Raw genomic sequence first — 27,729 nt, forward strand, 5'->3', positions numbered from 1 at the left:
GAAATGAGAGACCTCTTATTTTACATAATGATACAATGGCTTTGCACAGGAACCTAATGCCTTCATTTCTTCATTCAGGAATCTGTAAATAAACTGAAGTCACAGGGAAGCAAGTTTTCACAATTTCATCGCAGTGAATTGATAGATGCCTACAGCAATAAGTGTTCAACATGGTCATCACTCTAGACAGCTTGGGTTTAGGTTTAGGTTCCTAAATGGTCGATTATATACAGTCAAAAGATGTGCTAATGCTTCTACCAACTTGACATAGAAAAGAAATTAATATACAAAGATGAACTGTTTAAAAAATAATATAAATCATTTTTACAGTTTGTGTAAAATGTATTTTTCAAATACATGGTTTTCTGAAAGATCTATTTACAAAAGGAACAATCAGTAAGAAACCCCTGGGCTTAACATACTGGTGAGAGAAGCAACGAATTTATTCAATTGACCAAGAACTCAAAACGAAAATGAGAATAATTGTTTAAATTATAAAGTACCAGGAAGACAAATAATAATAATTAAAAAAAAAAAAAAAGGATGGAGAGGAAAATAAAAAGCAGGTCACCGATTTCTGGTGTTCCATCAAGGGAGCTTTGGGCCCAAATGAATGAACAAAACATGGGAAGATGCCGTTTACTGCACAGTAGTTACCCAAATTGTGACGTCACATTCAAAGGTTCAAGATGACCCCACGAAATCCTCATATTCCTTCCACTCTACCGACCGAACTGGATGTGGGACGACTGACTCTCATCTTGTAAAAAATACAAAAATGCTGTCCACGGACTGAATAAATATATTTAACAAGTTGCAAGATAATACCTTTATTTTACACAAAAATTTCAGCTCTAGAAATCTTTCATTAAATAACTTCACGGCTGCGATATATACTTTTTGAAATTTTCCATACTAAAATAAAAACTCTGCAATTACATATAAAAAGACAAAATACACTTGCAAAGGAAATTAGTCCACTGAAAACAGTTTTATCTCGTGTTCCACTGTAAACATTTTATACTTTTTTTTTTCCATTTCCATTTTCTTATTTTATTAAAAAGAGACAACAAAAATAGGTTTTGCATAATTCTCTGTGCTCACATACTAAGATAGAAGTGGAAGACGCCAGCTGCGGTTTTCAGTAAACTACATTCCCTTTCGCAATTGACTTTGTCCTACTTTTCCAAAATAGGGCACTCTGCTGTAGCACGTGTACTTTGGCAGTTCTGATGGAACAAGCGCACTACAATTGACCTTTCTTTGAATAACCATATCCAGCTGGTTAAGGTGACCATTACCTAGGGATCCGAGACCGTTTTCTTACCATGTTCTGATAGAGGAACGAACAACTGATTGATTAGCAGTCCCTGCTGCACAGAAGCAGTAAGAGGTGTGGTTTCTGTTCAGCGGTTGTAGAGAGAAGCAAAAAGTGCCATCGTATTCATTCTGGATGGATAAATCGTAAGCTTTGATTCCGTAGATTACATTCAACCCTCACGTAGAGTCCGTTCCCTGGTGCCGACAGCGAGCGAGAGGAGGCAGGATCAGTTTACAAAGTGCAGAAGGTGGGAGTGGCCGATAGGGATCAGAGGCGGCGTGGAGGCGGAGGGCAGTCGAGTGCTATTGGCTGCTTGCTCTGGCTCGTCAGTATGCGTGTCTCCGTGGAGACAGCGGGATGCTGGGAAGGCAGAGGCGGAGCGGGGCGGGACGGGGCACGGGCGTGACATCACCTGCACTCGACGGCCACAGTGTTCTGCGTGGGGGAAGCCGAGGACGGGCTCATGCCTGTGTCGGACGAGCCTGATGATGTGGACGCTGTGGTGTGGGACACTATCGATCAGAAGTCACAGGTTAATCATTTGCAAAAGGAAAGGCATTGAGACACCCCAAAAATGTTTTGACTAACATTAAGACCAGTTTTCGAATTCTTTAAACCTGATAATCAGCTCAAATAAATGGTAAAAAATAATTATAATTTTATTTATTTGAATTTTTTAATAAAAATGAAATACTTTTAATAAAATGAATTACAACATTGTCCTCATCATTAAGTAATAGATTGGAATTGTTAAATGAAATAAATACAAATTTACCTTCTCTTTCCTTCTTTTTTAACCTTTTCCGCCTCCTGTCGATGGAAGCCACCTCAGACTTGAGCGACATGTAGTATTTCCTGATTTCCTGTAACTTCTTTTGCAAGAATGAAATGCGCTCAGTACTTGACATGTTGTCCAGCTCAGCTGTGAAAAACAAAAGCAGGAACCAGTCAGGAGAGGATGTGAAGTTACATCCTTTACAAAAGAAAAAAAATTAGACGACAGACATTTCAGCTACAATGGTATGGATTGGCATTAGAGTACACCAAGAGACATCTGGGTCCATTATCGATGGCAACGTACAATAATTGAACAAATTCTCTCGTTTTAGTCATTCCCTAGTTATTTTTTTCGTATTTGACGTTTTTTTAATCAGGCTACTTGTCCGAAAAAAAAAAGAAAAAAAACCTACTTGTCCCAGACAAGTGTTAATGTTGAGCCCTGCAAAGAACATGCATTTAAAGAAAGGCAATTTTGTATTGCATTTCTATTATTTACGCACTTTAATGAAATTTCAATATTTTCAATCTAATGCTAAAATGTTGCTGAATATATGAGAATTGAAGCAGAGGTTAATCAGACAGCCAAGAGAAATGTGACATCACATGACATCAGTCAAGTTAGCGAAACCATTCTCTGGTATCATCATATTTGACCCTGTTCTTTTTTTACATAACTTCCAATATTTACTGAAAAATAACTGAATAAACCCGACCTAACTTTTAACCTTCAATGTTTTAAATCTAATGCTTTTACAAGACTTGAGTCTGTGATGACCTTTTACATAACTTACAAAAAAAAAAGAGATTTCTCAAATAATAAAAGCCAACAGAGAATGCTTTTGCCACAAAGTGAGCAAATATCAAAAACTATAGAGATGTTGATAATTTGGAAAGTGTGCTCCAATTGTTATCAACCAACTTGATGAGCTCCAATAGTGGCGGTGAGCCATAGACCGGAACAACAGCAATGCTCTACATATTTACTTTCCCCTAATTTTTTCCAACTGACGGAAATCCGTTGTAGCAACTGAGAACGTTAAGCCCTGTTGTTATAGTAGAATTTTCCCAAGGCGTAAAAAAAAAAATTGTTTGTTTCCGGTTTCCGACCGACCCTGTCAATTTATGTGCGACCCAAAATTATTTTATGAGCTTGGGGAAGAAATAATAAAAATTAAATAAATACACAAATAAAAAACTCTGAGGCGAACTATTAATTTACGTTTTTGTACAGCTCCGTCTTTTTATAGCACGCGGTGTAAGATGCATCTTGTCCTCCAGCAATCTATTAACAAACGAGGCAGATATCGTTCGTCAAACTGAACTATAATACATATTATACAAGTCTTTTTTTGTAATTTAGGATATTTTTATTCATATTCGCACACATACAAATACATGCATAGGCATGCACACACCACTAATACCTCCATCCGCCTAGTTTTATTAAAAAATCATCCTATCATGATCCAATCATGATCCCAATCCCATCTTCTGCTGTCTAGCACTTCTTTCGCCATGTATTTGTTCGTTTCTTTCATTATTTTATGCAATCCAAAACACTCTAACCTGCCACGGTTCGTATCTCTAGAGCCCGTCTAACTTGTCCGCTTTTCCGGGACAAATGGATTTTTGAAGGACAAGTAAAAGAGAATTTTACTCGCCCCAACGGACAAGTAGCCTGATTAGAACATCAATAACAAACAAAAAAAATAACTAGGGAATCACTAAACCGAGAGAATGATTCTGATTTTATTACATTTATTGTAAGTTGCGATCGATTGTGGATAATAAATGTAGCAGGCCTACTGTATTACTGATGGTAAGGTTGCGCTGTTGACGCTCGCGCAGAGAAATCTACACACATGAGCGGAGCACACACACACACAGTTAACAACATACTCTGCCTATAAAAAATCTAAATGTGGAGTTTTTATATTTTAACATATGTTAAGCACTAAGCAGCCTCAATTATTTTTCATGAATACCATCACGATTGAAAAAGTGACATTGATTTCCTACAACAGTTCAATAAACAGTTAAGATTAAGTCACTTACTGTTTATAAGCAATATTGGGTGTTTTTGTTCCATTTCAGCAGCGAAAATAGTTCCAAAGAAAAGTCACAGCAGAACCACGACGCATCTCACAGGAACTCATCCTGTTTTTTTCATTACTGAACGATTCAGCATTTTGAACGAATCGGTTGAGTCAAGGATTCAATGACCCATTCATAAACATCAACATCCGTCTCATTCTTGAATGAATCAACCGTTTGAACGAATCGTTTGAATTAATGAATCAATAACTCACTCATTTATACGGCCGCCTGCCGCCACCTATTGGCAGTTTAGTGTTATGTTTATAAGTAGCCTAGTATAATTCTTTCCAATATTTCTTATTTGCACATTTAAATCAATTTCATAACATTATTTTATGAAATTGTAACTTTTCAGTGTAAATGATTTAATTTCATCAGCCCTACCTAGGGTAACAGTATGCTTCATCTTTCATTTTAAATTCCTAAATTTGATCAATAAATTCAATTATTTAGAATAATAAGACACTACAGGGCATTTAATAATATTGGTGGAGGGGATGCCCTTAAAGGTGCAGATATTACAATTTGCCTTTTTAAATATCAAAGCTGATTGAACACTGATGACAATATTGCTTCAGAATAAAAAATAAATACATTTAAAAAATCCGGACAAGCAACTTTTTTACTCGGACAAGTGATTGACAGATTTACTTACTTGTCCGGAGGACAAGCATGTGAAAAGGCTTAAGGGGATAGTTCACTTTGAAATTAATTTTTGATATGTTTTAGCTTAACTCAAGGGCATCCAAGATGTAGGTGTCTTTGTTTCCACAGTAGTTTCAATTTTGATATTTTTAGGTTTGACTATCCCTTTAATGTCGAGCCCTGAATAATTTCCTACCCATCCCTTGCTGCCACTTAAAAAAAAAAAAAAAAAAAAAAAAAAAAAAAAAATTCCCTACCGACCCATGACCTCAACTGACAACCAACCGGAACCAAACTTTTTTTTTTTTTAGGCCCAATTTTAAAAAGAGCCAATGCATCTTTATTCTGATATATAATCCAATCTTTAATACATAATGCAAGTTAAATTGCACACTAACAGTAAAACTTTATGGATCAATTGCATCTCAGAAAAAAGTATTTTAATATAGCCTGGATTCTGGCAATTGGCAGCACACTGCCTTATTTTAAGTGGAGAGAATCACTATAAAATGTTTCAGTGAGAACTTCATCTGAAGTCAGCAAAGCATGAGAAGCCACAAGCAAAATGTGTCAAATTAACTTCGGAAAGTTTTGAAAACTCACTCAACTGGCAGGACCACTTGTGTGTGCGGGGAGAAGGGATGGACTGCTTCTCTTTGTGCTTGTCTTTCTCCATGTCTTTACTGTTGGGAGAAACCATACCGGGTGATCGAGAAAGCTTCTGGCTCTTGGGTAGGCTGGAGTGCTTGACTGGGGTTAGCTTATTAGAGCTGTCCATGGCAGGCAGGTCCTCACTGTCGCTACTGTGACCTGGGGACATACAGAAAGACAGTCAATATTAAAACAGTCTCAAATCTTATCAAATTAGCAAACAATACACTTCACACACAGTTGAAGCTAAAATGTTGCTTTGAGGCAGAGGTTAATCAGACAGCCAAGAGAAATGTGACATCACATGACATCAGTTAAGTTAGCGAAACCATTCTCTGGAATCATCATATTTGACCCTGTTCCTTTTACATAACTGAAAAATAACTCAAACCTGAGTTGAGTAAGTCAGTGTTATTTTTTTTCTGTTAAGTCTGTGCTATAAACTGATACAGACCACAATCTATAAATGAGTCCAAAGATTTTAAAACACATCAAAACACTCACCTGCTCCATTCTTTTCTGATTTACAAACAGCGCTTGAACGTTTCTGGCTGCGTTTTTGCTTCTTGGCCGACGAGCTGGTAATGCAATCCAACAACCTCTTTTGACCTGAAAAATTCAAAATAGAAACCAAATGGATGATAAACATGAAAATCAAGCAAAAAAAAAAAAATAATAATAATAATAATAATAAAAATCATTAAAAAAATCTAATCTAATAATGAGCAATGTATTGTGGATTATATTAGCATCAGTCAACAGTAGGCACCAATCATCAAGCTTTAACTTACCTCTGTCCTTTCCATCTCTATCCTGAAGTGAGATGCTGGAATTACTCGAACTTGCACTAGCATCAAAGCTGTGAGTTGACTCGTTCTCGCCGAGACCCTCCTGTGATTCTGCCACACTGTCCACCTCAATGGTTGCGTCACTCTCTCCCTTAGTGCTTTGAGATTCGTCTGGGCTGGGGGTAGAGGATGGGGAAAACAGACGTGGAGGTCCCACTGCAACCAGGACATGAGGAAGGTGGTCAGCAGGCTCCAGAGGCTGAGGCTCAGGCTGAGCTTTCTCTTCCTCCATCATTTTCAGTATCTCTTCACCAGAGGGTTTCTCCTTCTCTTCAGGATCGTCAAGGTCCACTTCATGGCAGACCAGTGCCTCTGGGCCAATTTGAGGCATCATTTCCTCATTTGTGGCTGTTGTTGGATCCTCCAGCCTTGGGCATGGAGGTTCTACCTTGAGGAGCACTTCTCTAGTAAGAGCAGGCATCTCAGATTTCATCTCGATATCTTTGCAGGGCGATGATAGTGTTGGAGTAGAGAGATCCTCGGGTTTCTCCTCGTCCCTCTTCTCAGGCTCAGGTTTGTTCTCTATAAGTGGTGTTTTAACTGGAGAAAGCGCTTTGGGTTCTTCTTTTCTGTCCAGGCGAATTTTCTTTTCTGGCGTTCGCTGTTCAGTGATTTTGCGTTTCAGTGCGTTGCTTCGCTCTGGAGGCCCGATGTCCTCTGTAGCAGAGTCCGTGTCTGAACCGGCTGTCTCCGTCAGCTTTATTCTCTCCACGGGACTGTTATGCGGAGTTTCCTGGGATTTCTTCAAAGGCCGAGGAGGAGTGGAGGGTTCCTCTGTCTCTGTGTGATTAGCAGCCGGAGGTGTTTGTGTCTCTGATCCTGGCTCTTTCAAACGAGGCTTCTTTGCTCTTGGTTTTGGAGATCCGTCATCAGACTCAACAGGGAGCCGGGATGCATCTTCTTCAGGTTTACACTCACTCTCCTTGAAGTTGGGCATCTCCTGTGGGCTGCTGGGTAGTTCAGGCTCAGTCTGATCAGGTTCTGGCATTGTGCTCTCCTCCGAGAGATCCTCAGCTTCCAGTTGTTTTGCTGTCAAGGGTGAATCAGTTCTCTCGGTCCACTCCAGCTTTTTCTCGGGAGATTCCTCGCACTCACTATCATCTGAAGAGTTCCCTGAATCTAAAAACGTGAAAATAAGAATGAAATAAAAGTTAACCATCATAAAACTGTAAACTATACTTAAAAACTAAAGATGCACATATGTACTGGACAAGATGAGTAATTATCTGTGTTTTTTGAGCCAACAGTAAAAAAACAAACAAAACAAACAAAAACATCTGGATTAAAAAAAACATTGGTTCCAAAAGGGGACAGGAAAAAGGCAGTTACAAACTTGTAAAGTGATGAAAATCAGCATAAGCTCACTGGTTTGTATTCGTCTGTTATGTACAACTTACAAGCACTTCATTTTCCATATTACAGGTGAATATTTATTTTGAGAAAATCTAGAATACCCGTTAGAAGTTCTAAAAAAAAAAAAGAAAAGAAAAAAAGAACAAAATCCTTTACATTTTTCAAAAATGTGTTTAAAACAAGAAAAAAAAAAATTCAGCAGTTGTGTTTCTATTGACTCAAATAGTTGCTCTTACCATTAGATCCTCTATCAGAATCATACATCCCAGAAGTTCTCCTTGTTCGCCGGCGAGGGGTACCTGTACACATTTTTTAAAACGTAAGTTTGAGCACAAGTCAAGGTCACAGGATTGATTCCCAATAAATATGCATACTGGCAAAACTGGTATCCACTAGTGTTGTCACAGCACCAAAATTTTAGTACCAATACCAGTAAAAATCCAGAGATTTCTGTACCAAAGCTTAATTTAGATAAAATGTACATATATTAAAGTTTATATCACAGTTACAGAAACTGTAGAATTAAAAACACTTTACAATAAGATTACATTTGTTAAATGACATTAGATAAAATGGCCTAACCATAAACAATAGTTATATACTGTATCAATTATTCTCCTTGGTGTTAATTTACAAATGTACTAATTAGTGCTGTAGCGGCGCGTCGATGATTCGACGTCAAAATTGCGTCGACGTCATATTTTTGCGTCGACGCTTCTTTATTTATTTATTTTTTTGCATGTTCCCGGCGGTACAGCTTGCCACACACACGTGGGAGACCGAAACATTGCAGAATAGAGGACGAAGACAACTAGAAGTGAATGTGCTATCCATTAAATGAATCACACACAGTAAACAAACCCTTAAGAAAAAAAAAAATTGCAATTTAGATGGGCAAACTGGGTGCCGGTGTGGTGAGACGTACAAGCTCGGGCAGATTCGGCTTGAAGTCGTTTCCGGATGCGGCGCCAGGCGCGCTGTTACAAAAAAAAGGCGTACACACAGCCAGCCACAGTCTTGAGTCTTCCTGGTCTTGCGCACCCAACGCGTCATTTTTGCCGTGCGCACATTCGCGCTCGTGCGGACGTGTCGAGTACAAACAAGGCTTTACTCCGTGTCAGCACGCGCTCTGATCAGTAGGTGCACAAACCTCTCCCGATTCGTCTCCAGTAGTAGAAGCCTCCGATCGCACCACTAACTCCGCCTCCCTCCTCAGATATTAATATTTAAACATTCTCTATGATAAAAAATGTTTGTAAAAAATATTTTAATAACACGGTTTTGGCGGTTGTAGAGTTATAATGATGGTGTTCAAATACATAACATTAGACTAACGTTAGCCAGCTTATAGTATCTTGATTCAGTATGCCAGTATTTATTTGAGATATTTTTTTATTAATTGAGCAGCAGAAAAAAATATTCTTTATATTAGTCGTCCAATTAGTCATTAGATTAGTCGACTAATCGATAAAATAATCGCCCAACTAATCGTTTAGTTAATAATCGTTTACCCCAGCCCTAGTACTAATACCTTTGTAAAATCAAAATGTACTAATCACTTTTTAAAATCAAAAGTTGTATCTATTTTTTAATGCACACTGAATGAAGTGAACAAACATCCCTTCCAGTTTCCAGATCTGAACTTTAGCTACAGTATCACACAAGTTAAGCACACAGCTTTTGACATGAACATGGACAGCCTTACTATCTCCATTTGGCAGGGCAGAGGTATCTGCGGGCCGTGAGTTCTTGCTGCTGGATCGACCCTCGCTGCTGGGGGTCTTGGACAGACTGCGGGAGGTGCTGGGAGGGGTGGATTTAAGTGGAGGACGACCTCGTCGTACCTTGGTCTTATCCTCCTCTCCATCTTCTTTATTCTGTGATGAAGGAGAGCACGAAAATATTAATTTTTCAAGGTTCTAAAAAGATTTGTCTAGCTGTTGTTTTTTTTAAAGATAGATCGTCACACACCTTCATTTTTTTCTTTTGTTTTCTCTTTGTTCCACCCTTATCTCCAGGCCATATTATTCGATCTGCCTTGACCCATTCGTCATATCTGTTTCAGAGACAAAGTAGCCTCTTGAATATTATGGTCATCACACACACAGTGAACAATAAATAATCCATTCAGTCTTCACAAACAATTCAGATACTTTCAAATTAACACAGTACATTTGATGCATGCTGTTGGCGAACTTAGAAAATTACGCAATGAAATTTCATAGTTTGGATTGAAGCAGAGGTTAATCAGACAGCCAAGAGAATTGTAACATCACATGACATCAGTAGAGTTAGCGAAACCATTCTCTGGTATCATCATCTTAGACCCCAGTCTCATAAACTGAAAATTGAAAGCTTGTATGACTTTCACATGTACACGAGTCAATATTTACCAAGTATAGTATTCAAAAGAGTGAATGAAATGTCAAAAAGGAAGTCACACCAATGCCTCACCTCACGTTCCAGCCGTAGTAATGCACCAGGTAAAGAACCTCTCCATCATCGTTCTCCGTGTTCTTGATGTTAGCTTCGTAGATCTTCTGTGTCTTCCCCTTGCCATATTTCACTTTGACTTTAGTGCCGGTCAAAGAGTGCTCAGAATCCTCACAGCAGTCACCCTCCTCCCTCTCATCACTGTCAAACAAACAAATGATTATGCTCTTTCTCCACAGAGAGATTCTTTAAAGGATTATATCATATCATGGAAAACAGAACTTTTCTTCTGAAATAGGAGTTTTGATTTACTATATAAACATACACTACCATTCAAAAGTTTGATGTCAGTAAGTGAAAAGTAAAAAAGGATGCATTAAATTGATCAGAAAGTGGCAGTAAAGACATATAATGTTATAAAAAAAGTTTAAAAGAAAAACATTTATTTTTATTTCATCAAATAATCCTAAACAAAAAAAGTATCATTGTACCCAAAGAAATATTGAGCAGGACAACTATTTTCAAAATTGATAAGACATGTTTCTTGAGCAGCAAACCTGAATATTAGAATGATTTTAATGGATCACGTAACATTGAAGACTTGATAGTTATTTTATTTTTCATTAAGCTATACCCTTGTTTTACCCTTCATGCATGTTTATTGAATGGTATCTGTAATTATTATTTGAAAAATACTATTTAAATTTTACTAGATTGCTTTGATGGCCATTAATTCAGTGAATCCATGATAAATCTTAAACACTATAACTCGCAGATATAATTGAATGCACTCAGTGGCGCTGTGGAACGTGTTTAATTAGTTACTGTATTTGATCTCATAATGTTGTAACCTGCCTCACAAAGTTTGGAATTACTTGGATGAAAATGATCTTACTAAATGATCTTAAAAATGGAATTACTTTAGATTAAATTAATTCATGAAACGGAGCTATCATATCATCACCACCAAAATGAGAAAAATCACATGAATGGAGTGAAAATCCACAATCGATGGAGTGAAAATGCTGTTATGAATGCCTGTGTGGTCATGTGCATTTTACTTTCGTTTTCAAATTAGCTATTTAAAAGCGTGGTACAAAAGAGGCCCCTCCCCGCGGTGATACCAGTATTACCGGTGTTGTCACGCGTAGATTAACCGGTAGGAAAAAAATCCTCACAGTCACATCCACATATACATACATTTTTTGTATATCACGAAAGTGAGTACACCCCTCAAATATCAGCAGACATTTTAGTTCATCTTCTCAAGGGACAATACTATAAAAAATAAAACTTGGATATATTTTAGAGTAGTCAATGTGCTGCTTGTATAGCAGTATATATTTACTGTCCTCTGAAAATAACTCAACATACAGCCATTACTGTCAAAAAAGCGGTCAACAAAAGTGAGTACAAAAGCTTCAAATTCACTAATGAATTAATACCATTTCTTCTGTTTAAATGCAGTAGTTAATCAGACAGCCAAGAGAAGTGTAACATCACATGACATCAGTGAAGTTAGCGAAACCGTTCTCTGGTATCATCATTTTTGAGTCTGCTGGAACAGGTTAAATTTCAAGGTTTCAAGCCTAATCATATGAATGACAGTTTTGAGAGTCATTAAATTTAAATGACATTTGGAAGAACATCATGAACATAAATCAGTTCATCAGGACAGCCAAACATTAAACATGTTAAGCATAGATGCTGACGTACCGGTCCCTGAGTCTGGATCTCTCGCCATCTTCCTCCTCATCTTCATCGTCTTCCTGCTCTTCGTCATCAGTATCTTTATCAGACTCGTCGAGGCGGTGACTGCGGCGTTTCCCGGGGGTCTCACCATCAGATTTCTCCTTTTGCTCCTCTCCGCTGTTTTCTCCTCCAACTTGTATCTCCTCTTTCTTCTCCTCCTTTGATTTCTCCTGCTTCACTGGCTCCCTCACCTCTACTTTCACCGGGGTCAACGTACACCGTCGCCGGCCCTGAGGAGTCACAGACATACAACCAAGATGTTTTAGCTAGTTTCTAACAATTTATAAAGGGGAAGATGCTTGCACAAAACCAGTTATTAAATGTCACGTTCTATAAAGCGAAAACTTATATCCTACTTTGTACAATTAGCATAATCATTTAATTACACTCACGTGAGCAGCACAAACACCTTAGTTATAATCGTAGCATAATGAGATGCCTTAGTAAGTGAGTAAATGATTATATGCTCAAATTAACATATTAAAAGAATAGTTCACCACAAGTTTTGAATACTAACATTATTTTTTTTTTATGTGCAAAAGAAGGTTTGATAGTTACTATATTTAAACAAATAACATCATAAAAGCATCTCAAAAAGAGGTCCATACAAGTCATGTGCTGCATTCGGAGTCCTCCAAAGATAGCTGACAACTTTGTGTGAGAAAAATGTTGAAATTTACATTTTTCAATAAATCTTACTTGACCGTTATGTCCAGCATTCACTTTCACTGTATGAAACAGGCAGTTTGGACCAATGATTAATTTCTCTTTTTGTGTTCCACAGAAGAAAGTAATTGTTTTCAAAAGACATGAGTGAATTTATATTTCTGAGAGAACTATTCCTTTAAATGCAATATGATTGCCAGTTTAATAACAAACATGCCCTTAAAATCAAACCCTTAAAGTCAAAGAGGCAGATCAGACAGCCAAGAGAAGTGTATCATCACATGACATCAGGCCATGAAAGCGAAACCATTCTCTAGTATCATCATGTGCATTTCCTCAAACTCATTCAAGGACAAAAACACTTTGAATGCAAATATTATTGCTCTGTAGCTGGCAAGTCATCGAGCATGAAAATCCCACATCCTGAGAGCAGCCTAACAGACAGACAGACAGACACTCACCCTGGGCGAGCAGATATCTTTGCATCCTTTTTCACTCTCAGCATCCGACTCATCAGCGTCTGCCACAGGTTTGTCCTCGCTGGTTCCAGGCTCCGCTGTAACCTGCAGCATCATCTCATCTGTGTCTTCACTCTCTTTTTTCACAGTTTTAATGCTCTGCGCTTCTGGCTGCCTGTCTGGCCGCGGCTCGTTGTGGTGCACAGTCCTGAATTGGATCTGAGCCGAACGGCAGTACTCCTCAAATCCGTACAGATACCTGAGGTTCAGGCCAAAGGATAAGTAAATGTATTACGTAATCACCTACAAACAATTATTAAAATTAATATTCAGGGTTGTCAACAACGTTCATGTTCTGCACATGCATTTGTATTGGGCTTCTCCAAATGTTTTAATGAACTTAAGAAGAGGTTAATCAGACAGCCAAGAGAAATGTAACATCACATGACATCAGTCAAATTTGCGAAACCATTCTCTGGTATCATCATATGTGACCCCATTCTCTTATAACAAGCCTTCAATTTTTTTTAAAGGGCTTTTTTTTTTTTATCTGGCCACTATGCGAGTTGATGTACTACTACTTAGTTGCATATCTGAAACGTTTATGTGGTACTGCATACTTGCCAGCTAGGCATTCATTGGAAAGTTTATTTACTGTAATCACGCTTTTTGTTCATGTGTTTACACTGAAAGATGCGTCCAAGACACTGTTGTAATCAACAGCATGCAACAGATGCAGCCCATTAACATCAAGTTAAAAAATGACCCAAAGTATTTCTGTAATAATCATAAGAGTTCAGCTTAAGTCATCTTCGAACGTGGAAAATTATATCCATTTGCCAACGCCACAAAAAGAACACTGGCTGCTGAGTAAACAAATATAGTTCTGCACAGCAGGAATTGTGAGAGCATGCACTTACTTTTTGTAGGCTGTTTTCACATTGTACGAGGCAGCAGAGTTCAGAACCGGGATGCCAAGATCCATGTAGATCTGTTTCCAAATAGATCCGCTCTCAATCTAAATAAACAAAACAAACCATCTCATTTCACAAGTCTTTTTGATGACTAAAAGCACCAATTCTTGACGCACAGAGTTGGTAGTGTCATCCACATCTGCCTACTGCACCCAGGGATCAAGATAGCTTAGAAACATGATATCACTCGAACAAGCACAACCGTTTTCCCAAATATAATTACCCTAAATAACTTTTACAGAACATGCTTTTTAAAACAAGCAACTTTTCAACTCAGTTCAGCTCCATAAATTAACTCACGAATACTTTCGCTTCATATTTTTGGCACATCTCACTTCCCACTTGCCGAGTACAATAAACAGATGGTGGGAATGCTGAGAACACTCACATGGTCACAGCCTCCGTGAATATACACCAGTCGGAAGAGCTTGAAGAGGTTGAGATCCTTGTAGCCAAGCACTGGAGGTTTGTTAATTGGAGTCCCTGGAAGGAAAGCAAAGGTGCAGAGAAGCGTTAAACTGAAATGTGCCCAGCAGAATTGGTCATGAGACGATATGGGGGGTGGGAGGCATTTGAGCTTTTGAGGACACACACACAAATATTATAAAAGACATCCACCTTGAAATACACTGTTTAGCTGTCCCTATGAAGATTCTTATTCCCCATTACATTTTTTTTTCCAATAGGGATCACAACTCAAGTGGTGATGTGCAGGCATTACCTCTGTCCTCCATGAACTTGTAAAGCTGCTGTAGAAAGTGGTCCCTTTCCTCTGGGTCTGGTTCATCATCAGGCTGATTAAGAGAAAGAAAGTGCAACATCAGAATTTCTGAATTTCACATAACCAACAAAATAGCAGTTTTCTCAGTGGATATCTAATTGATCATTGACTTACCAAACACTTTTATTCTTGCATGAAGGGTTTTTTTTTTTTTTTTTTTTTTTAAAGAGCAGCAAAATAACCATTCAGGAATTCAGTTATTCTGATTCTAGTTCAATACTTATTTTGCCAATCAAACTATTTTAATTTTGGGTAATAAAAATAGAACCAAGCAAACAATAGCATTTAAAATGACTTAAAATATGTAAACTACTTAATGCAATAACTGAGGCAATAATATTTGGTTCAAATAAAGTATCAAAAGCAAGTAATCATTTGGTTTTGTAGAACAGCACTGTTAGAATACATAATAGTATTAGTATATACAAAATGTAAATAATGATTTTGTACATTACACATTTTTACAATGATCTTAGATTAGACAAATGCTGAAATATAACAGAGTGCGCCAACAGCAATTCTTACACTTTATAGCAGATCAAATACTTTTTTGTAATGGCTAATATTGCCCAAAAGACATTTAATTCAAATGTTCACTTAATCTTTAATATTTGTCAACTTCTTTATAATAGAAATTCTACAGCCACTGTAACTTCTTGAACAAGAATATACGTGGAGAGCAAAACTCTTTATAAATGACTGTTATAAATCTGATGAAATGGCGCACTATGCGTTCCCAGATGAATGTTATAAGCAACCCAAACAAACTAATAAACCAGCTTACGCAGAGATGGGGATTCACGCACATGCATGTAAATAACATTTCATGTGGAGCAGCATTCACTGGGCATGGAGCAGCTCTGATATGCACATAACTTGTATAAGTGCAAACCCACAGGGCATAATATATATGTAGAATTGCCGTCTTTTTGAATAGAATTATCTATTCTGCAGTATGATTTAAATGCTTTTAAAACATTGTCCAGCCATAGAAAACGGTCTAATAAGGCGGTTTATGGATTCTCCTCTGTGGAATGTGCAACTGTCGACTATTGGTATTTTGCTGGTTACTCGACAATACAGGCAAATTGCAAGTGAGGATTGTTTTTTTCTTTTTAATAGAGTACTCAAATTTAATCAAGGAATCGTGCCAGCCCTAAACAATTAACTAAATTAAGAGAAAGTATTATCTGAGAAATTATATTTAATTCTTATTTACAGACTTTTAATTTGAACCTAATTGGTCCTATTTTACTCATTCAATTTATTTTATAAAAATAAAATAATCATTAGGAACAAAGTATGTTGTGGAATGCATCTTAAATTACACGTGTCAGTAATTACACCAATTTAAGTCTTACTAACCCTAAATGCATTACAACACCATAGAAGTTGTCAGAGCTGAACATGACTGAAAGTGAGATTAATTTATCAAACACTCCTACAGATTCATAAGCATTTTTTTTTGCAATATTAAAAAGAACCAGCCCATAAAAGTAATTTGTTTCTGAATGGGAGTAAACTGGCAGCATACAAGTATAGACAAAATAGCGGTAATGGACACAATAACGCTTTAAAATGTTTTAGTCAAGCTTGTGATCATACAAAATTAACGCAGAAGTTATAAATCACTAAATTAAAAATACACAGATTTAAATGTTACCTGGTAAGAGCTTAGTAAATATATTTTTATTACACTTTACAGTAACAGTAATTAAAAAACACTTGGTTGAAGGTATAAAATTATACAAATGAAATCAAAAATTTTCAACCCCCATAGCAAATCAGGTTTATTGGCATGGCAACATTTACACTTTCAGCATTTACACTTTTTGGAATGAACAAATCAAACCAAATTAATTGAAATAGCTCAACAAAACAAATGCTTTAAGTGGTTTCCGCAAATTCAACTGAAAATGCAACTTTAAAAATGACTTCTGAAGTCTCAAAATTATTCAACCCCCTGAATAGAATCCCTCACAAGAGCACTCAACAAGGCAAGGGCTTCATTAGTTGCATCAGGTGTGCTTGAGCTAGAACACTTAAAATATCTGAACTGGCCAGGTTTGTTGCGATTAAATGCATGCTAGAAATAAGTCAAAACAATGGTACTAAAAAGTTAAGAGAAGATATCATCGTCCTTCACAAATAAGCAAGAGGATACAAAAAGATAGTGAAGGCACTAAATGTTCATAGAGACACACCGTTGGAAGTATAGTTCGCAAGTTCAAAGTTGAAGGAAAAGTGGTTAGACTACCTTGACGGCCCAGAAAAAGGAAGCTATCAACAACTTCAACCAGGATTCTGAGAATGCAGGTTCAGAAAAACCCAAGAGTGACCCAAAACAAGACTTGGCGGCAACAGGCACTGAGGTTTCAGCTTGCGCACAGTAAGGCGCATAGTAAATGTACGTCAACGTGACCTAAAAGCAACAACAAAAAAAGGCTCCAAGTTGCTAAAAATAAATAAATAAAATAATCCCAAAACATCTTTGGCTTTTTTTATTTTTTGTTCTGTGGAGCAAATATCATTAGCGCAAATATTCTTGAAATATCGTTTGAGGCTACATCGCCCACCCCTAATACCAATAACAATAAACATGACAAACAAATAAACCGCAAGACAACATTGCAAATAACCAAGCTCAATAATGGAAACAAACAAATCAAACTTAAACCCAAAATAATAAAGTGTTGCTACAGAAAATATGCTTTTTTCCTGATGGAATGGAGTACCCAGGATAACAATACTCCACTGCAACACAAACAATAACAGGCAAAATGAGGTATGGAAGGTGTAACTGCAGTATGAGAAAAGAAACACAGCCTGTAATGCAAATCTTATCTGAATTTTGTAGAAAGTCCCAGTCGTTGCAATGACCCAATAACTTCAAATAATTCCACTGGCGTAATCCAACACCGTTAAGTAGATATCATCTCAACTCGCTCTTCTCCTCTAAAACCCCATTACAGAGTCCTCTGTGTTTAAGGATGTTTGCAGAGAAGCTCACAATGTGATTCCAGCCTTTTTTACCCTCATGCAACCCATTCCATCACCATGCTTCCACCTCTCTTCCTCTATGATACCTGCAACCTTAAAACCATTTCCTCTCTCTGTTGCCCTCTTGAGGCCAGGATGAACAATTTCACCCCTGTAAAAGGGTAACTGTTACCAACCTTGTAATTGTACATATGACATTTATGTTTTCTGAATAGACGATTAATCCTTTGGTTAATTTACCAATAAATAATAACCGTAACTAATCCATGTACGAACTTTTACATAATAATACAATTTATCAGAAGGTTTATGCAGTGTAGGCCTAATTAAAAAAGGCATATACTATGCATTTACTAGGTTCAGTCACTTTAGGATACAGCAATTGCTTGCAAGTGTGAATCCTGAAAGGTTTTGTTAACTCTCCACTGTCGGGGCCGAACAGTTCTAAAACCGGTAAGGAATGGTTCCAGTTATGTTTCCACTTGAGCCTAGTACGGCACGGCACGATTACAATCCGTTCAAGACCAGGAACTCTGGTAGAAAACCATGATGGAAGAATGCGTGTAGTGACGTTGCAATCAGGATTGGTCATTTGGAGATCTTCCTATGGTAGCCATCACTTTTTGAAGCAACAAAGTAGTAGTTGCGTTGAGTACATGATGATTTTTTTTTTTTCCTTTATGGGTGAAATCAAATTTAAAAGACCGTTTAGTCTGCAACTAGCTGATTTTGACTAGAAGTTTTCGCACATCCTTATTCTAAACATAATTTTAATCCAGGCTTTCTGAGGAAACAATTAATTAAAAAGAAAAGCAACCCATCATTTCCAACAAATGTTTCCACTTATCTTTTCAAATGCTGGCCTTATAATTGTCCAACATGCGGGACCTTCTCCAGCGAGGAAAGAAGACTCTTTGAGATGAGCTCAGCCCTGCCCACCATCAAAACTGGCACACCTCCACTGGGCCTCAGCCAATCCCGCAGCCTTTTCACAACCAAAGGAACGAGAGGTTGCCATGGGAACGAGTCGGAAAACCAAGCAAATGGCCATTTGTCCAAACTCGGAGAGCAGGAAGAATGAGACATTGTTGTCCGAAGCCTGGGGGCTTTCCCACATGCTGAGACCATTCAGTGGGCTTAATCAAGGTGTACGAGAACATGAGATGTAAAGGGCCGATGGAATGTCTTCACAAATCAACATAAATACCAACACTGGGGCTCTCATTCAGTCGGCACTGTTCTCGAATGGCCTTGTATTGTATTGCTTTAATACGTCTGGTGCCCAACTCTGGCAGCCCCTTTCATCAGAGCAATCACTGCAAAACTACATGCCAATCACCGAGACCAAGAAACAAAGGTCCAAGCAAGAGTATAAACTAAAGTACCATAATACGAGTAAAAAAAACCAAACAAACCAAAAAAAAAAAACCTCAACATTTTTAAAGACAAGACTACAATTTTCCAAAACCACCAATTTAAGAATTCGCAACCAACAACATTTTTTCAAAATTTGGCAAATGGCTTTTAAAACGAAAACCTATTTCTGGGGCAAAATGTAAAGAATTAGAAATAAAGAAATACTGGAGTCTTACTTCATCTGGTTCTGGCTTCTTTTGTTCCTCCTCCTCGCTGCCTTTGCCTTCTCCATCCCCATCCCCATCATCTTCATCACTGCTGGAGGATTCAAGAATCTCACTCAAGTCCACTTTCCAGCTGTCAGGGACCTGTCTGGCTTTTAGAAAGAGCTGTGCCGCTTCAAACCCTGGTAACAGAAAAAAGAAAAAAAACACAGACACAAGAAAGATTGTGTGAGAGATCAGACTTTGACCTGGAAACAGTCAAGTCATTAGAGGTCAGCTGATCTTGGGTCTCATACCTTTCTTGAGTGAGTATTCAGGTTTAGAGAGGGTGTCAATGTTTACTTCCTGAACTTCTTTGCGTGCCACGGTGTGACTGCAGAACAAAAACAGTGATAAATCAGAAATAGAATAGCAACAACATGAAAATGTTTCGGTTTCTTCTTATTAAAGAAAATTTATAATGGCATTAAAAAGCAAAACTTCTCCATTACAGATCCTATGAAATTGCTTAATGAGCAAAGCTATCAGATGAAATACAGGCTACAACGTTAATGTTTACTTCATGGGTTTTGCAAATGTCAAAGCTACTTTTCAATGCTACTCACAATTTGGAATCAGCAAATGATCTCACTAAACATTGGTCCTTTTTGACAGTTAGGTCATCATTGCAGCTTGGAGATATCACCTTCAAAGAGGAAGAAAATAATCAAGATCTGAAAACAGCAAGTCTTTAACTGTAAAGAATACTGCATTTGATTATCATTTGAGTCTTTTGTCTTCATTGACACATATTCAATCAGAAAGATCTTAATTCTTTTACCGCTAGCATATATATATATATATATATATATATATATATATATATATATTTTTTTTTTTTTAAGTTCCAGCCAGTGAATTTTTGTCAAAGGTTGGTTTCAGAAAAATGATCAAAACAACCTTTGCAACCCCCAAACAACAAACTCCAACAAATACTTCCCAACAGGAGAAATACAACACCTCAAGACTGGCTCTGTCTTTAAATGTGTGACCCGGAGCAAACATTGTATGGGTCAAAATGATCAATTTTTCTTTTATGCCAAAAATCAGTAGGATATTATGTAAAGATCCTGATCCATGAAGATATTTTGTAAATTTCCCACCTTAAATACATAAAATATTTAAGTCAAATATAACAATTTTTGTGAGTGGATGCAGCAAGATCGCCAACAGAAAAGGACAACTTTAAAGGAGATTTTCTCAATATTTAGATTTTTTTTTTTTGCACCCTCAGATTCCAGATTTTCAAATTGTTGCATCTCCGCCAAATATTGCCCTATTCTAACAAACCATACATCAATGGAAAGCTTATTTACTCAGCTCTCAGGAGATGTATAAATCTCAATTTAAAAAGAAATGACCCATAAGACTGGTTTTGAGGTCCATGGTCACACATGTTCTCATTTTGTTCTAAACCAATATACAGTTGTTGTGCAACTTTTTCTTTTTACAGAGCACAATCTTTTCCATACAACAGTTTCAAACACTTTAACATCATCAGCAAACAACTTTCAATCTGTTCCCCATACAAAGCTAATGCATAAGTTCAGAATACTACTCTCACAAGTCATACAGACCATGTTTAGTCTACTTTCGAATTTAACTTATGCTCAAAATTGGAATATCGCATAAAACAGTTCTGAGGAAAGGAGCGCTTGCATACAGTGAGACGAAAAGATCAAAATAGACACTTCCAGATAAACTAGCACCAAATAACACTAAGAAATATTGTATTTGCTGCAGTAAAAGCCACTGTAGTCCCTTTTTCGTATATAATAAATTACTTGCACCTCAACACGCAAATGAAACGCAATAAACCTGGTCATGTTAACTTGGGTGGATGTCTGCTGTTTGGGAACGCAGTCATGTAAAACAGTTCTGGGAGAAAATTATACTGAACCATCTCAAAAGGCACAATTCTCTCAAGCACTTCAGAATTACTTAAACAACAATTCAGATGCTGTGCAATGAGATCGGCCCACTGGTTAGTTCAGTTATGACACAAAGTCACATGACTTTTTTTATGCACATCAATGAATTTATACAGTAAATGTGTTCCATTGTAGTTTATGGGCATGTTTTTTTTAATAAAAATAAAATAATATTTGCCTAATTTTTTAGAATTTATGTGCATCTTGGCGTTTACATCCATTTAATGCAATTTCACAACATGCACATAAAAATAGGTAATTGGAAACATATCTTGTCTCTATAACTGGATTTAAAATCCAAAAGTTAAAAGAGGTTTATAAATGAATAAATGACTCACCAAGACGTAGTGGCAGGAATCACTATCAGACCCACTCTGAATGCAAGCAACTTTCCCCAAAAGATCATCATTAAGCCTTCGCTTGTCGTCGTCGTCATCTTCACTCGATGAAGACTCCTTCTCATCTTCTGCACTGCATTTCATCAAACAGAGCACTAATGTTTGAAACATGCTCTCTTTTTACATTAAAACACTTGACCAGAAAACTGTATTTTTGCATGTAGGAAAATAAATAAAATAGACAGGGTCCATACTAGGGATGCTAAAATTCTCAATATAATATTGAACCGTTCGTACAACATCCACGGTTCAATATGCGCTTGTGAATTGCGTTTTTTCGTTTTTACGTGTAAATAATTTATGTGCGTTTTATTTCTCTCCGAATTGACTGTTTGTGTGTGCCTGTAAGTCAACGAGCTGACATGAGGAAACTCCTCCCTGCGAGTAAATATTCAATCACTATGCTTTAAAGTTGCACGTGGCTTAGCCATCATTCCACACTTTAACATGGCGAGCGGCGGTGAAGTGAGGCTACCGTAAAAGGAAGCGCCGGCAACGGTATCTTTCAAATCCGTGGTGTGGGGACATTTCGGTTTTGCCGTTGAGTATAATGCCGAGGAAGAAAAAACGGTAAACAAAAAAAAATTACTGCGTGCAAGCATTGTTTTACACATGTAGCCTACTCAAACGGAAACACTTTACTGAAGTGCAGGTAGGCTTTGTTTATTTGAAATGGTCAATTTATATTTACCAACTTATTTTCAAAATTTGTTCCCCAGTTTGTACATGGGCTACCAGCTGCTATAAAATGTCAGTGTTAATTTTATATTATACAATACACTAGGAACTAGTGGACTTTTTGTAGCTTTTAATTATTGCAATAAATCGTTTTTATTTGTTTCTCCCTCTTACTGTTCCTAATGCCTAAGTATAGAATAACAAAAAACTCAAAAAAAAAACGAGGTATGTATTGAACCATGGGCTAACTATATTTTTGCATCCCTAGTTCGTACACATTTCTAACAATACATTTCCATGACTTTTGAGGCAAATTTGAGGCACGTTCCATGAAATGTCGTACATGTAAAATAAGAATAAAAATCCGTGGTCAAATTTCAAAATCACAGCATCTCTCAACTAATTAATGACAAGCTATGTGGTTTATTAAAAAAGTAAACACTGACACACCAGTAAGACAGTTGGATGAAATACTAATAAGTAAATAAAAGTGTCCGGTAAACACCGACAGTAACTTTTCAAGGTGGCAGCACCAGAGTTAGACAAACTTTTGGAATACAAAATTTGGTAAGAAGACTTTAAAACAGCTTTGCCTACTATTTACCATTTACCTCAGTGGATAACCTTCAATCAACAACAAGATAACGTCCCTATTTGAATTCCTCCAAAACTAAATTTATTTTTTCATTAATGCAATTTACACCAAGTACAAACTGCAACTGCCAGACGTGCCCCCATGCAAGGGTCAGAAATGAACTTTTCCATTAAGCACTTGATTCGAAGGGGCTTCCCTGCTTCATTTTACAGTTTCCTCTACATTTATGTTGGATATTAGGGACAAAAAAATGGTTATTCGTCAAATTTGAACGATGTTTCTGTAACTGTTGACATACTGTTTTTGATTCAATGCACCGAGATTTAATGATTTAATGCACTGAGCACTGCTGTGGTTAATATAACAACACACTCCAACAGCATATTACTTTTAAATCTTTCAAACCTAATTCCTAGTCAAATTAGAATGATTTCTTTATTTTATATATCACTTGTGATTGTACTTTCTATAGACCTGGTCAGACGTACAGTCTACAAATAACATTAGAGCGACAGCACTGGGAACGCCCACAAGCGACTACACAGTATAGAGACTATGACATACAGCGCCAGTGTGAGCAGGGCTTCTGAAGTGTACTATAACAAGCTCAGTATGAATTTAGGTTTAAATATCAGAGATCATTTACATACTGAAGTCTTAAGTGTACATTAGCAAAAGCCTGTTTAAAATAAAGAAGGGATTTGAACAGTAAAACTAAGTTAGGACTGTTTTGGGTGCAAGAATCTATGATGTGGACTTGTAATCTAAAAGGAATATGAGGAGTTAATCTAAGAATGAAGCATGCATCTAAAGAACACAAAAAGGAAAGGACTGCAAATACTCACACTGCCTGAGAAGACCTTCTACCCCGATTTGTCTTCTTTCCAATGACTGGAGTGCCAAAGTGCTCTGGGTTAGTAAGGGGCAGTTGGTCCAAAGTCTGTTACAGAGAGGGAGAAAACCAGGGGAAAGTGTTAAGCACAAGACACATGCTGCAAATAATACCTCACATTCAATTTGTTTACATTTACCTCACTCTCTGCAAAATGTCTTTCGCCTTTAAGACACAGTGAAGTTCTTCTAAGGGTTTTCTCATCACCGTCATCAAAAACTGCAATGAACATGGGAGGAAACAAAACATTAAAATGACAAGTTTAGTTTACTGAAGATCAATTATAGAACCTAAGAGTGGTACTATATGTGTAGTTCTAGGGAGATTTAGTCAGCGGTGTCTGTACGTACCCACAGTGTACCAGCTGGCATCTGTGAGTTTGTTGATGACAGCTTCGCTAAGTCCACCCTCTGGGCCCTTCACTTCCACTGTTGAGCCAACCTGAGACCAGAGATTTAGAACACATCATTGCACTACCAAACTTTTTGGTAAACTGCTGTGACACAAATAGGACACATTCAAAAGTTAAAAAAGTTCAGTTAAAAACATTTCTACAACTTCTTGTTTTAGAATTAAACATTGTCTATGAGCTACAATATATACAATGTTTTGCATCATAATTGAGCCCACAAGGTGCTTAGTTTCACTAAACAATATTCCAGTCATGACCATAAGTTAATTTTCTCAGTTCACTCTGCAATAATATTTGTGGGGAAAAGTTAATTTTGAACATGGCTACAACTAAGCAGTACCTTCTAGTAAATATTGCATGTGCAGTACACAACATTTATAACAAGCATTATAGTAACAATTATTCAACTGAATTGGAGTCAGTGTCTAAAAAGTATCCCTTACCCTTAAGGGTCCTTTGACTTGGTCATCTTGGACAACTTGTGAGGTGCTGTCTCCTTTAAGCATAACCTACAAACAAAACAAAAAAAGGTAAGATAAATAAATAAATGAATAAGAGTATATATAGAAAAAGAGCACCAAAGAATGAGGGGGAGAGTGACATGGATGGTAAGACAGTAACATGGATGGTGAGACAGTAACCATACAGCTCAGTGAAGGTGAAGTAATCTGGTTGTGTAACAGACGGCATTTTCTTCATGATCTCTCTCAAACAAGCTTCTTAGTGAGTGCCTACATACAATGTAAAGAGAAACTATTTCCTTGCAATCATACTTGAGAATGTGCAACACAAACATCAGGTATGTGTGGCTCTCTGTTACCCAAGGCAGTCGTGTTTCACTAGTTTAAAGTACTGCCACAAACCAAGACCTTGAATAGAACGTAGAATGAGGTCTTGCAAAAAATGCCAGTTTATGGATTAACCCTAAAACAACATACTTGTGATTGGCAGGTGCTGATCAAAATTACGCCATTTGTAAGCTTACGATTAGACTACTCTATGTGAAAAGATGGACGTTCTGCACAGATGAAGTTTTGTCTGCAAAGGTATCTCACAAAGCAGGACTATTAAATGGTTTCCCTTTGGCCTGTGACATTACTGAAGCATGCGGTGTAAAATGCACCAAACACTTCTGCATAAAAGCAACAGAACCCTTTTATAGAAACAAATCTCTGCATTGTCACCAGCAGAAAATGACACTTGGAAAACTGTGTTTACCCTCTATGTCATCTGACACTAGCTTGACATAAGCTGCATGTGAACTCTGAACTTTTCCACATTTTTGTAAACTAATATATAAAGCTCAAAGATGATTGTTAGCTGAAAACACACACCAAGGACTATTTAAAAGGGACAAAGTTTTGAAAGTATATCTTTCTAAGCTAATCACAACTGCTTGATGCATTATCATCACAAAAATGTAAACAATATTATTACCTGGGGAAATGCTTAAAATTGCATATATACTTTATCAACATGAATACAGTATACTCAAGTAAAGCAAGATACTAAAGAGCAAACCTCAAAGCATTGCAAAATATAAACTATATCATTAAATTGTGACTATAAGGAATTAAGATCATATAAACTTTAAGCTAATGCATTTCTGTAAAGCTTTGAAAACGTGTATTGTGAAAAGCACTATAGAAATAAAATGGACTTTGATGCAACCATGTATTCGTCATGCAGATTAAACGTACCTTAACTTTCACCATGCGTTTAACAGTCTTGATTTTTGCCTCGCAGAAGGCACCACGGTACTTTGCGCTCACATCCGTCCCCACAGTCAGGTAGGCAGGTTCATCTGCTACCTGTGAACAGTGTAAATATTATTAAGGTGCATAGACAGATTCATACCAACACTTGCTCTTTGCATGGTCATGGTTATGAAAAGCATGTGCAAAAGCGTCTAAGAAGAATACTTCAAGTAACAGCACTTAAGTGTTGTGAAAAGTACAATCTTGGTTATTCAGAAAGCACTTATAGAGACTGACTACCTTAATCATTGTTACTGAGCTTCGCATAATCTCTGGTTAGCTATTATACAAAAAAAAAACCATCCATATATGATTTATTCATTTAAGTGTGTTGTTCCAGATGCTTGCTGGGCTTCATTTAGGGAGGCGTCGCCTATCAAAACTGCAGAGACTCACCTTCATCTTGATGGCTATTTGAGGGAGTCCAGCTCGATTGGTTTCGACTGCTGAAACAGAACAACACATAAGCAGAAAGAAACAGTCACGATCTGGCGCCATGTGCTAAAAAACGAGTCATTTGTATGTGTGAGAAGAATTTGACAGCACAACACAAACACAGAACAGAGAAAATGCTAAAGGAGCTAACGCAGCTAGCCTCTTCTCGTCCTTATCCCTTTCAAAATGATCAAATAAACAAGACCAACCCATCAAAACAAAGCCTTAACTGCCTCACCGTGACTTTACCTCCAATCTGAGCCACTTACGATGTCTTTATGATGTAAAAACAAAGCACGGAGTCACTGAAGGAAAACATAACCCCTTCAAACCCTGCGTGTTTCCTTCCCGCTTCACTCACTGTGTGTGTGTGTGTGTGTCACGTCGCCATCATAGCTCACACACCGTCCTGCACCATGTCAGCCCCTCCACCATTCACTAACCCCCGTTTTCCCTCACTTAACACTGTATTTACCGAAGTATCTGAGTTCGAAGAACGTCAAATTGACAGTTATTATGGTTATTGACGCCTGTCAATCAAATTGTGACGGTTGAGCTAAATATAGTGAAGCTGTTATGGCGATTTAAATAGTTCTTCGGGTTAGTTCCGCAACAATATGTGAGGCGACTTTTCCCTTCAAACTGAGTTTGAAGTTTTTGACTATAAAATGATCGGTTTTGAGTGGTTAGTTTAAGTAAAAGTCGTCGGGTAAAATCTATAAGAAAACAAGCCGACTAGATGTGACTAGGCTCTGCCATTCAATTTTTTTTCTCTCTTCGTCGCCTAAATACCTTCGCTGGAAACCACGGGAAAACGGCAAATATGACTGGATTACTTTCAGACTAGCGGGTTTAAATAAAACACGCGTGGATATACAGGTTTACTGAGGCAAAATCGGTGTATGAATGTTGTGTGGAAATATATATGTGTACTTACATGCTCCTATATGACTGCTTCAGCTCAGCATTCGACTAGGTTGCAAAGGCATAGACGAAATAACAAGCTGTTGAGCTGAGGTTGTGTTTCTCGGATCCCTATTGGCTTACGGGGCCAGTGTGAGCAAATTCAGAACATTGCGATTGGCTGACTGCTAAGAGAAATTCTATTGACTAGGCTGAAGCGCGAAACCTGATTGCGGAGTATGAAAGCGGCGCTGCGAATAACGCTTTCTCATTGGTGTTCTTTGAGTCGCACTCTTTGCGAATACAACAAATCCATCCTGGTCCCCGATTGGCTACTTGTTTCCTGTTCT

The 27,729-nt window shown here is 37.5% G+C and overlaps 1 protein-coding gene and 6 non-coding genes across 8 annotated transcripts; all 7 read right to left on the minus strand.

Moving 5' to 3' along the window:
• Nucleotides 1-1,150: 1,150 nt before the first annotated feature.
• arid4a (AT-rich interaction domain 4A) lies at nucleotides 1,151-27,553 on the minus strand. 2 transcript variants are annotated; one of them, XM_039673490.2, is made up of 25 exons: nucleotides 27,414-27,553; nucleotides 26,438-26,487; nucleotides 25,985-26,095; nucleotides 24,728-24,793; nucleotides 24,223-24,313; nucleotides 24,012-24,091; nucleotides 23,826-23,920; nucleotides 21,648-21,780; nucleotides 19,945-20,024; nucleotides 19,636-19,712; nucleotides 19,352-19,521; nucleotides 14,700-14,772; nucleotides 14,367-14,461; nucleotides 13,925-14,022; nucleotides 13,008-13,263; nucleotides 11,845-12,110; nucleotides 10,150-10,329; nucleotides 9,667-9,751; nucleotides 9,401-9,572; nucleotides 7,932-7,994; nucleotides 6,286-7,461; nucleotides 5,999-6,103; nucleotides 5,447-5,653; nucleotides 2,097-2,243; nucleotides 1,151-1,833 (listed from the first exon to the last, which is right to left on the minus strand). In XM_039673490.2, exons 2-25 carry the CDS (start codon nucleotides 26,441-26,443, stop codon nucleotides 1,730-1,732), a joined length of 3,936 nt encoding a protein of 1,311 aa, XP_039529424.2. In that variant the 5' UTR covers nucleotides 26,444-26,487; nucleotides 27,414-27,553; the 3' UTR covers nucleotides 1,151-1,729. The 2 variants fall into 2 exon arrangements, with proteins under 2 accessions (XP_039529424.2, XP_088976311.1); XM_089120185.1 differs by having other exon boundaries at nucleotides 26,438-26,484; nucleotides 27,414-27,512.
• LOC120486979 (small nucleolar RNA SNORD53/SNORD92) lies at nucleotides 2,672-2,753 on the minus strand. The gene has a single exon (XR_005624343.1). It is a non-coding gene; the product is annotated as a small nucleolar RNA SNORD53/SNORD92 (small nucleolar RNA).
• On the minus strand, nucleotides 5,766-5,847 carry LOC120486988 (small nucleolar RNA SNORD53/SNORD92). The gene has a single exon (XR_005624346.1). It is a non-coding gene; the product is annotated as a small nucleolar RNA SNORD53/SNORD92 (small nucleolar RNA).
• On the minus strand, nucleotides 9,939-10,020 carry LOC120486993 (small nucleolar RNA SNORD53/SNORD92). Its single transcript, XR_005624347.1, has one exon. It is a non-coding gene; the product is annotated as a small nucleolar RNA SNORD53/SNORD92 (small nucleolar RNA).
• On the minus strand, nucleotides 11,599-11,680 carry LOC120487001 (small nucleolar RNA SNORD53/SNORD92). Its single transcript, XR_005624351.1, has one exon. It is a non-coding gene; the product is annotated as a small nucleolar RNA SNORD53/SNORD92 (small nucleolar RNA).
• On the minus strand, nucleotides 12,795-12,877 carry LOC120487011 (small nucleolar RNA SNORD53/SNORD92). The gene has a single exon (XR_005624354.1). It is a non-coding gene; the product is annotated as a small nucleolar RNA SNORD53/SNORD92 (small nucleolar RNA).
• LOC120487007 (small nucleolar RNA SNORD53/SNORD92) lies at nucleotides 13,416-13,497 on the minus strand. Its single transcript, XR_005624352.1, has one exon. It is a non-coding gene; the product is annotated as a small nucleolar RNA SNORD53/SNORD92 (small nucleolar RNA).
• Nucleotides 27,554-27,729: the final 176 nt, after the last annotated feature.

Source organism: Pimephales promelas, chromosome 15, assembly GCF_988280905.1.
Source record: "Pimephales promelas chromosome 15, fPimPro1.hap1.1, whole genome shotgun sequence".
Lineage (NCBI taxonomy): Eukaryota > Metazoa > Chordata > Actinopteri > Cypriniformes > Leuciscidae > Pimephales > Pimephales promelas.

Bases quoted from the DNA above. Each gene is read 5' to 3' on its own strand.
- arid4a (XM_039673490.2), bottom strand. The intron at 23,921-24,011 runs GTAAATGTAAAC...TCTCTGTAACAG, and splicing joins GACATTTTGCAGAGAGTGAG to ACTTTGGACCAACTGCCCCT. The intron at 9,573-9,666 runs GTGTGTGACGAT...CCTTCATCACAG, and splicing joins AACAAAAGAAAAAAATGAAG to AATAAAGAAGATGGAGAGGA.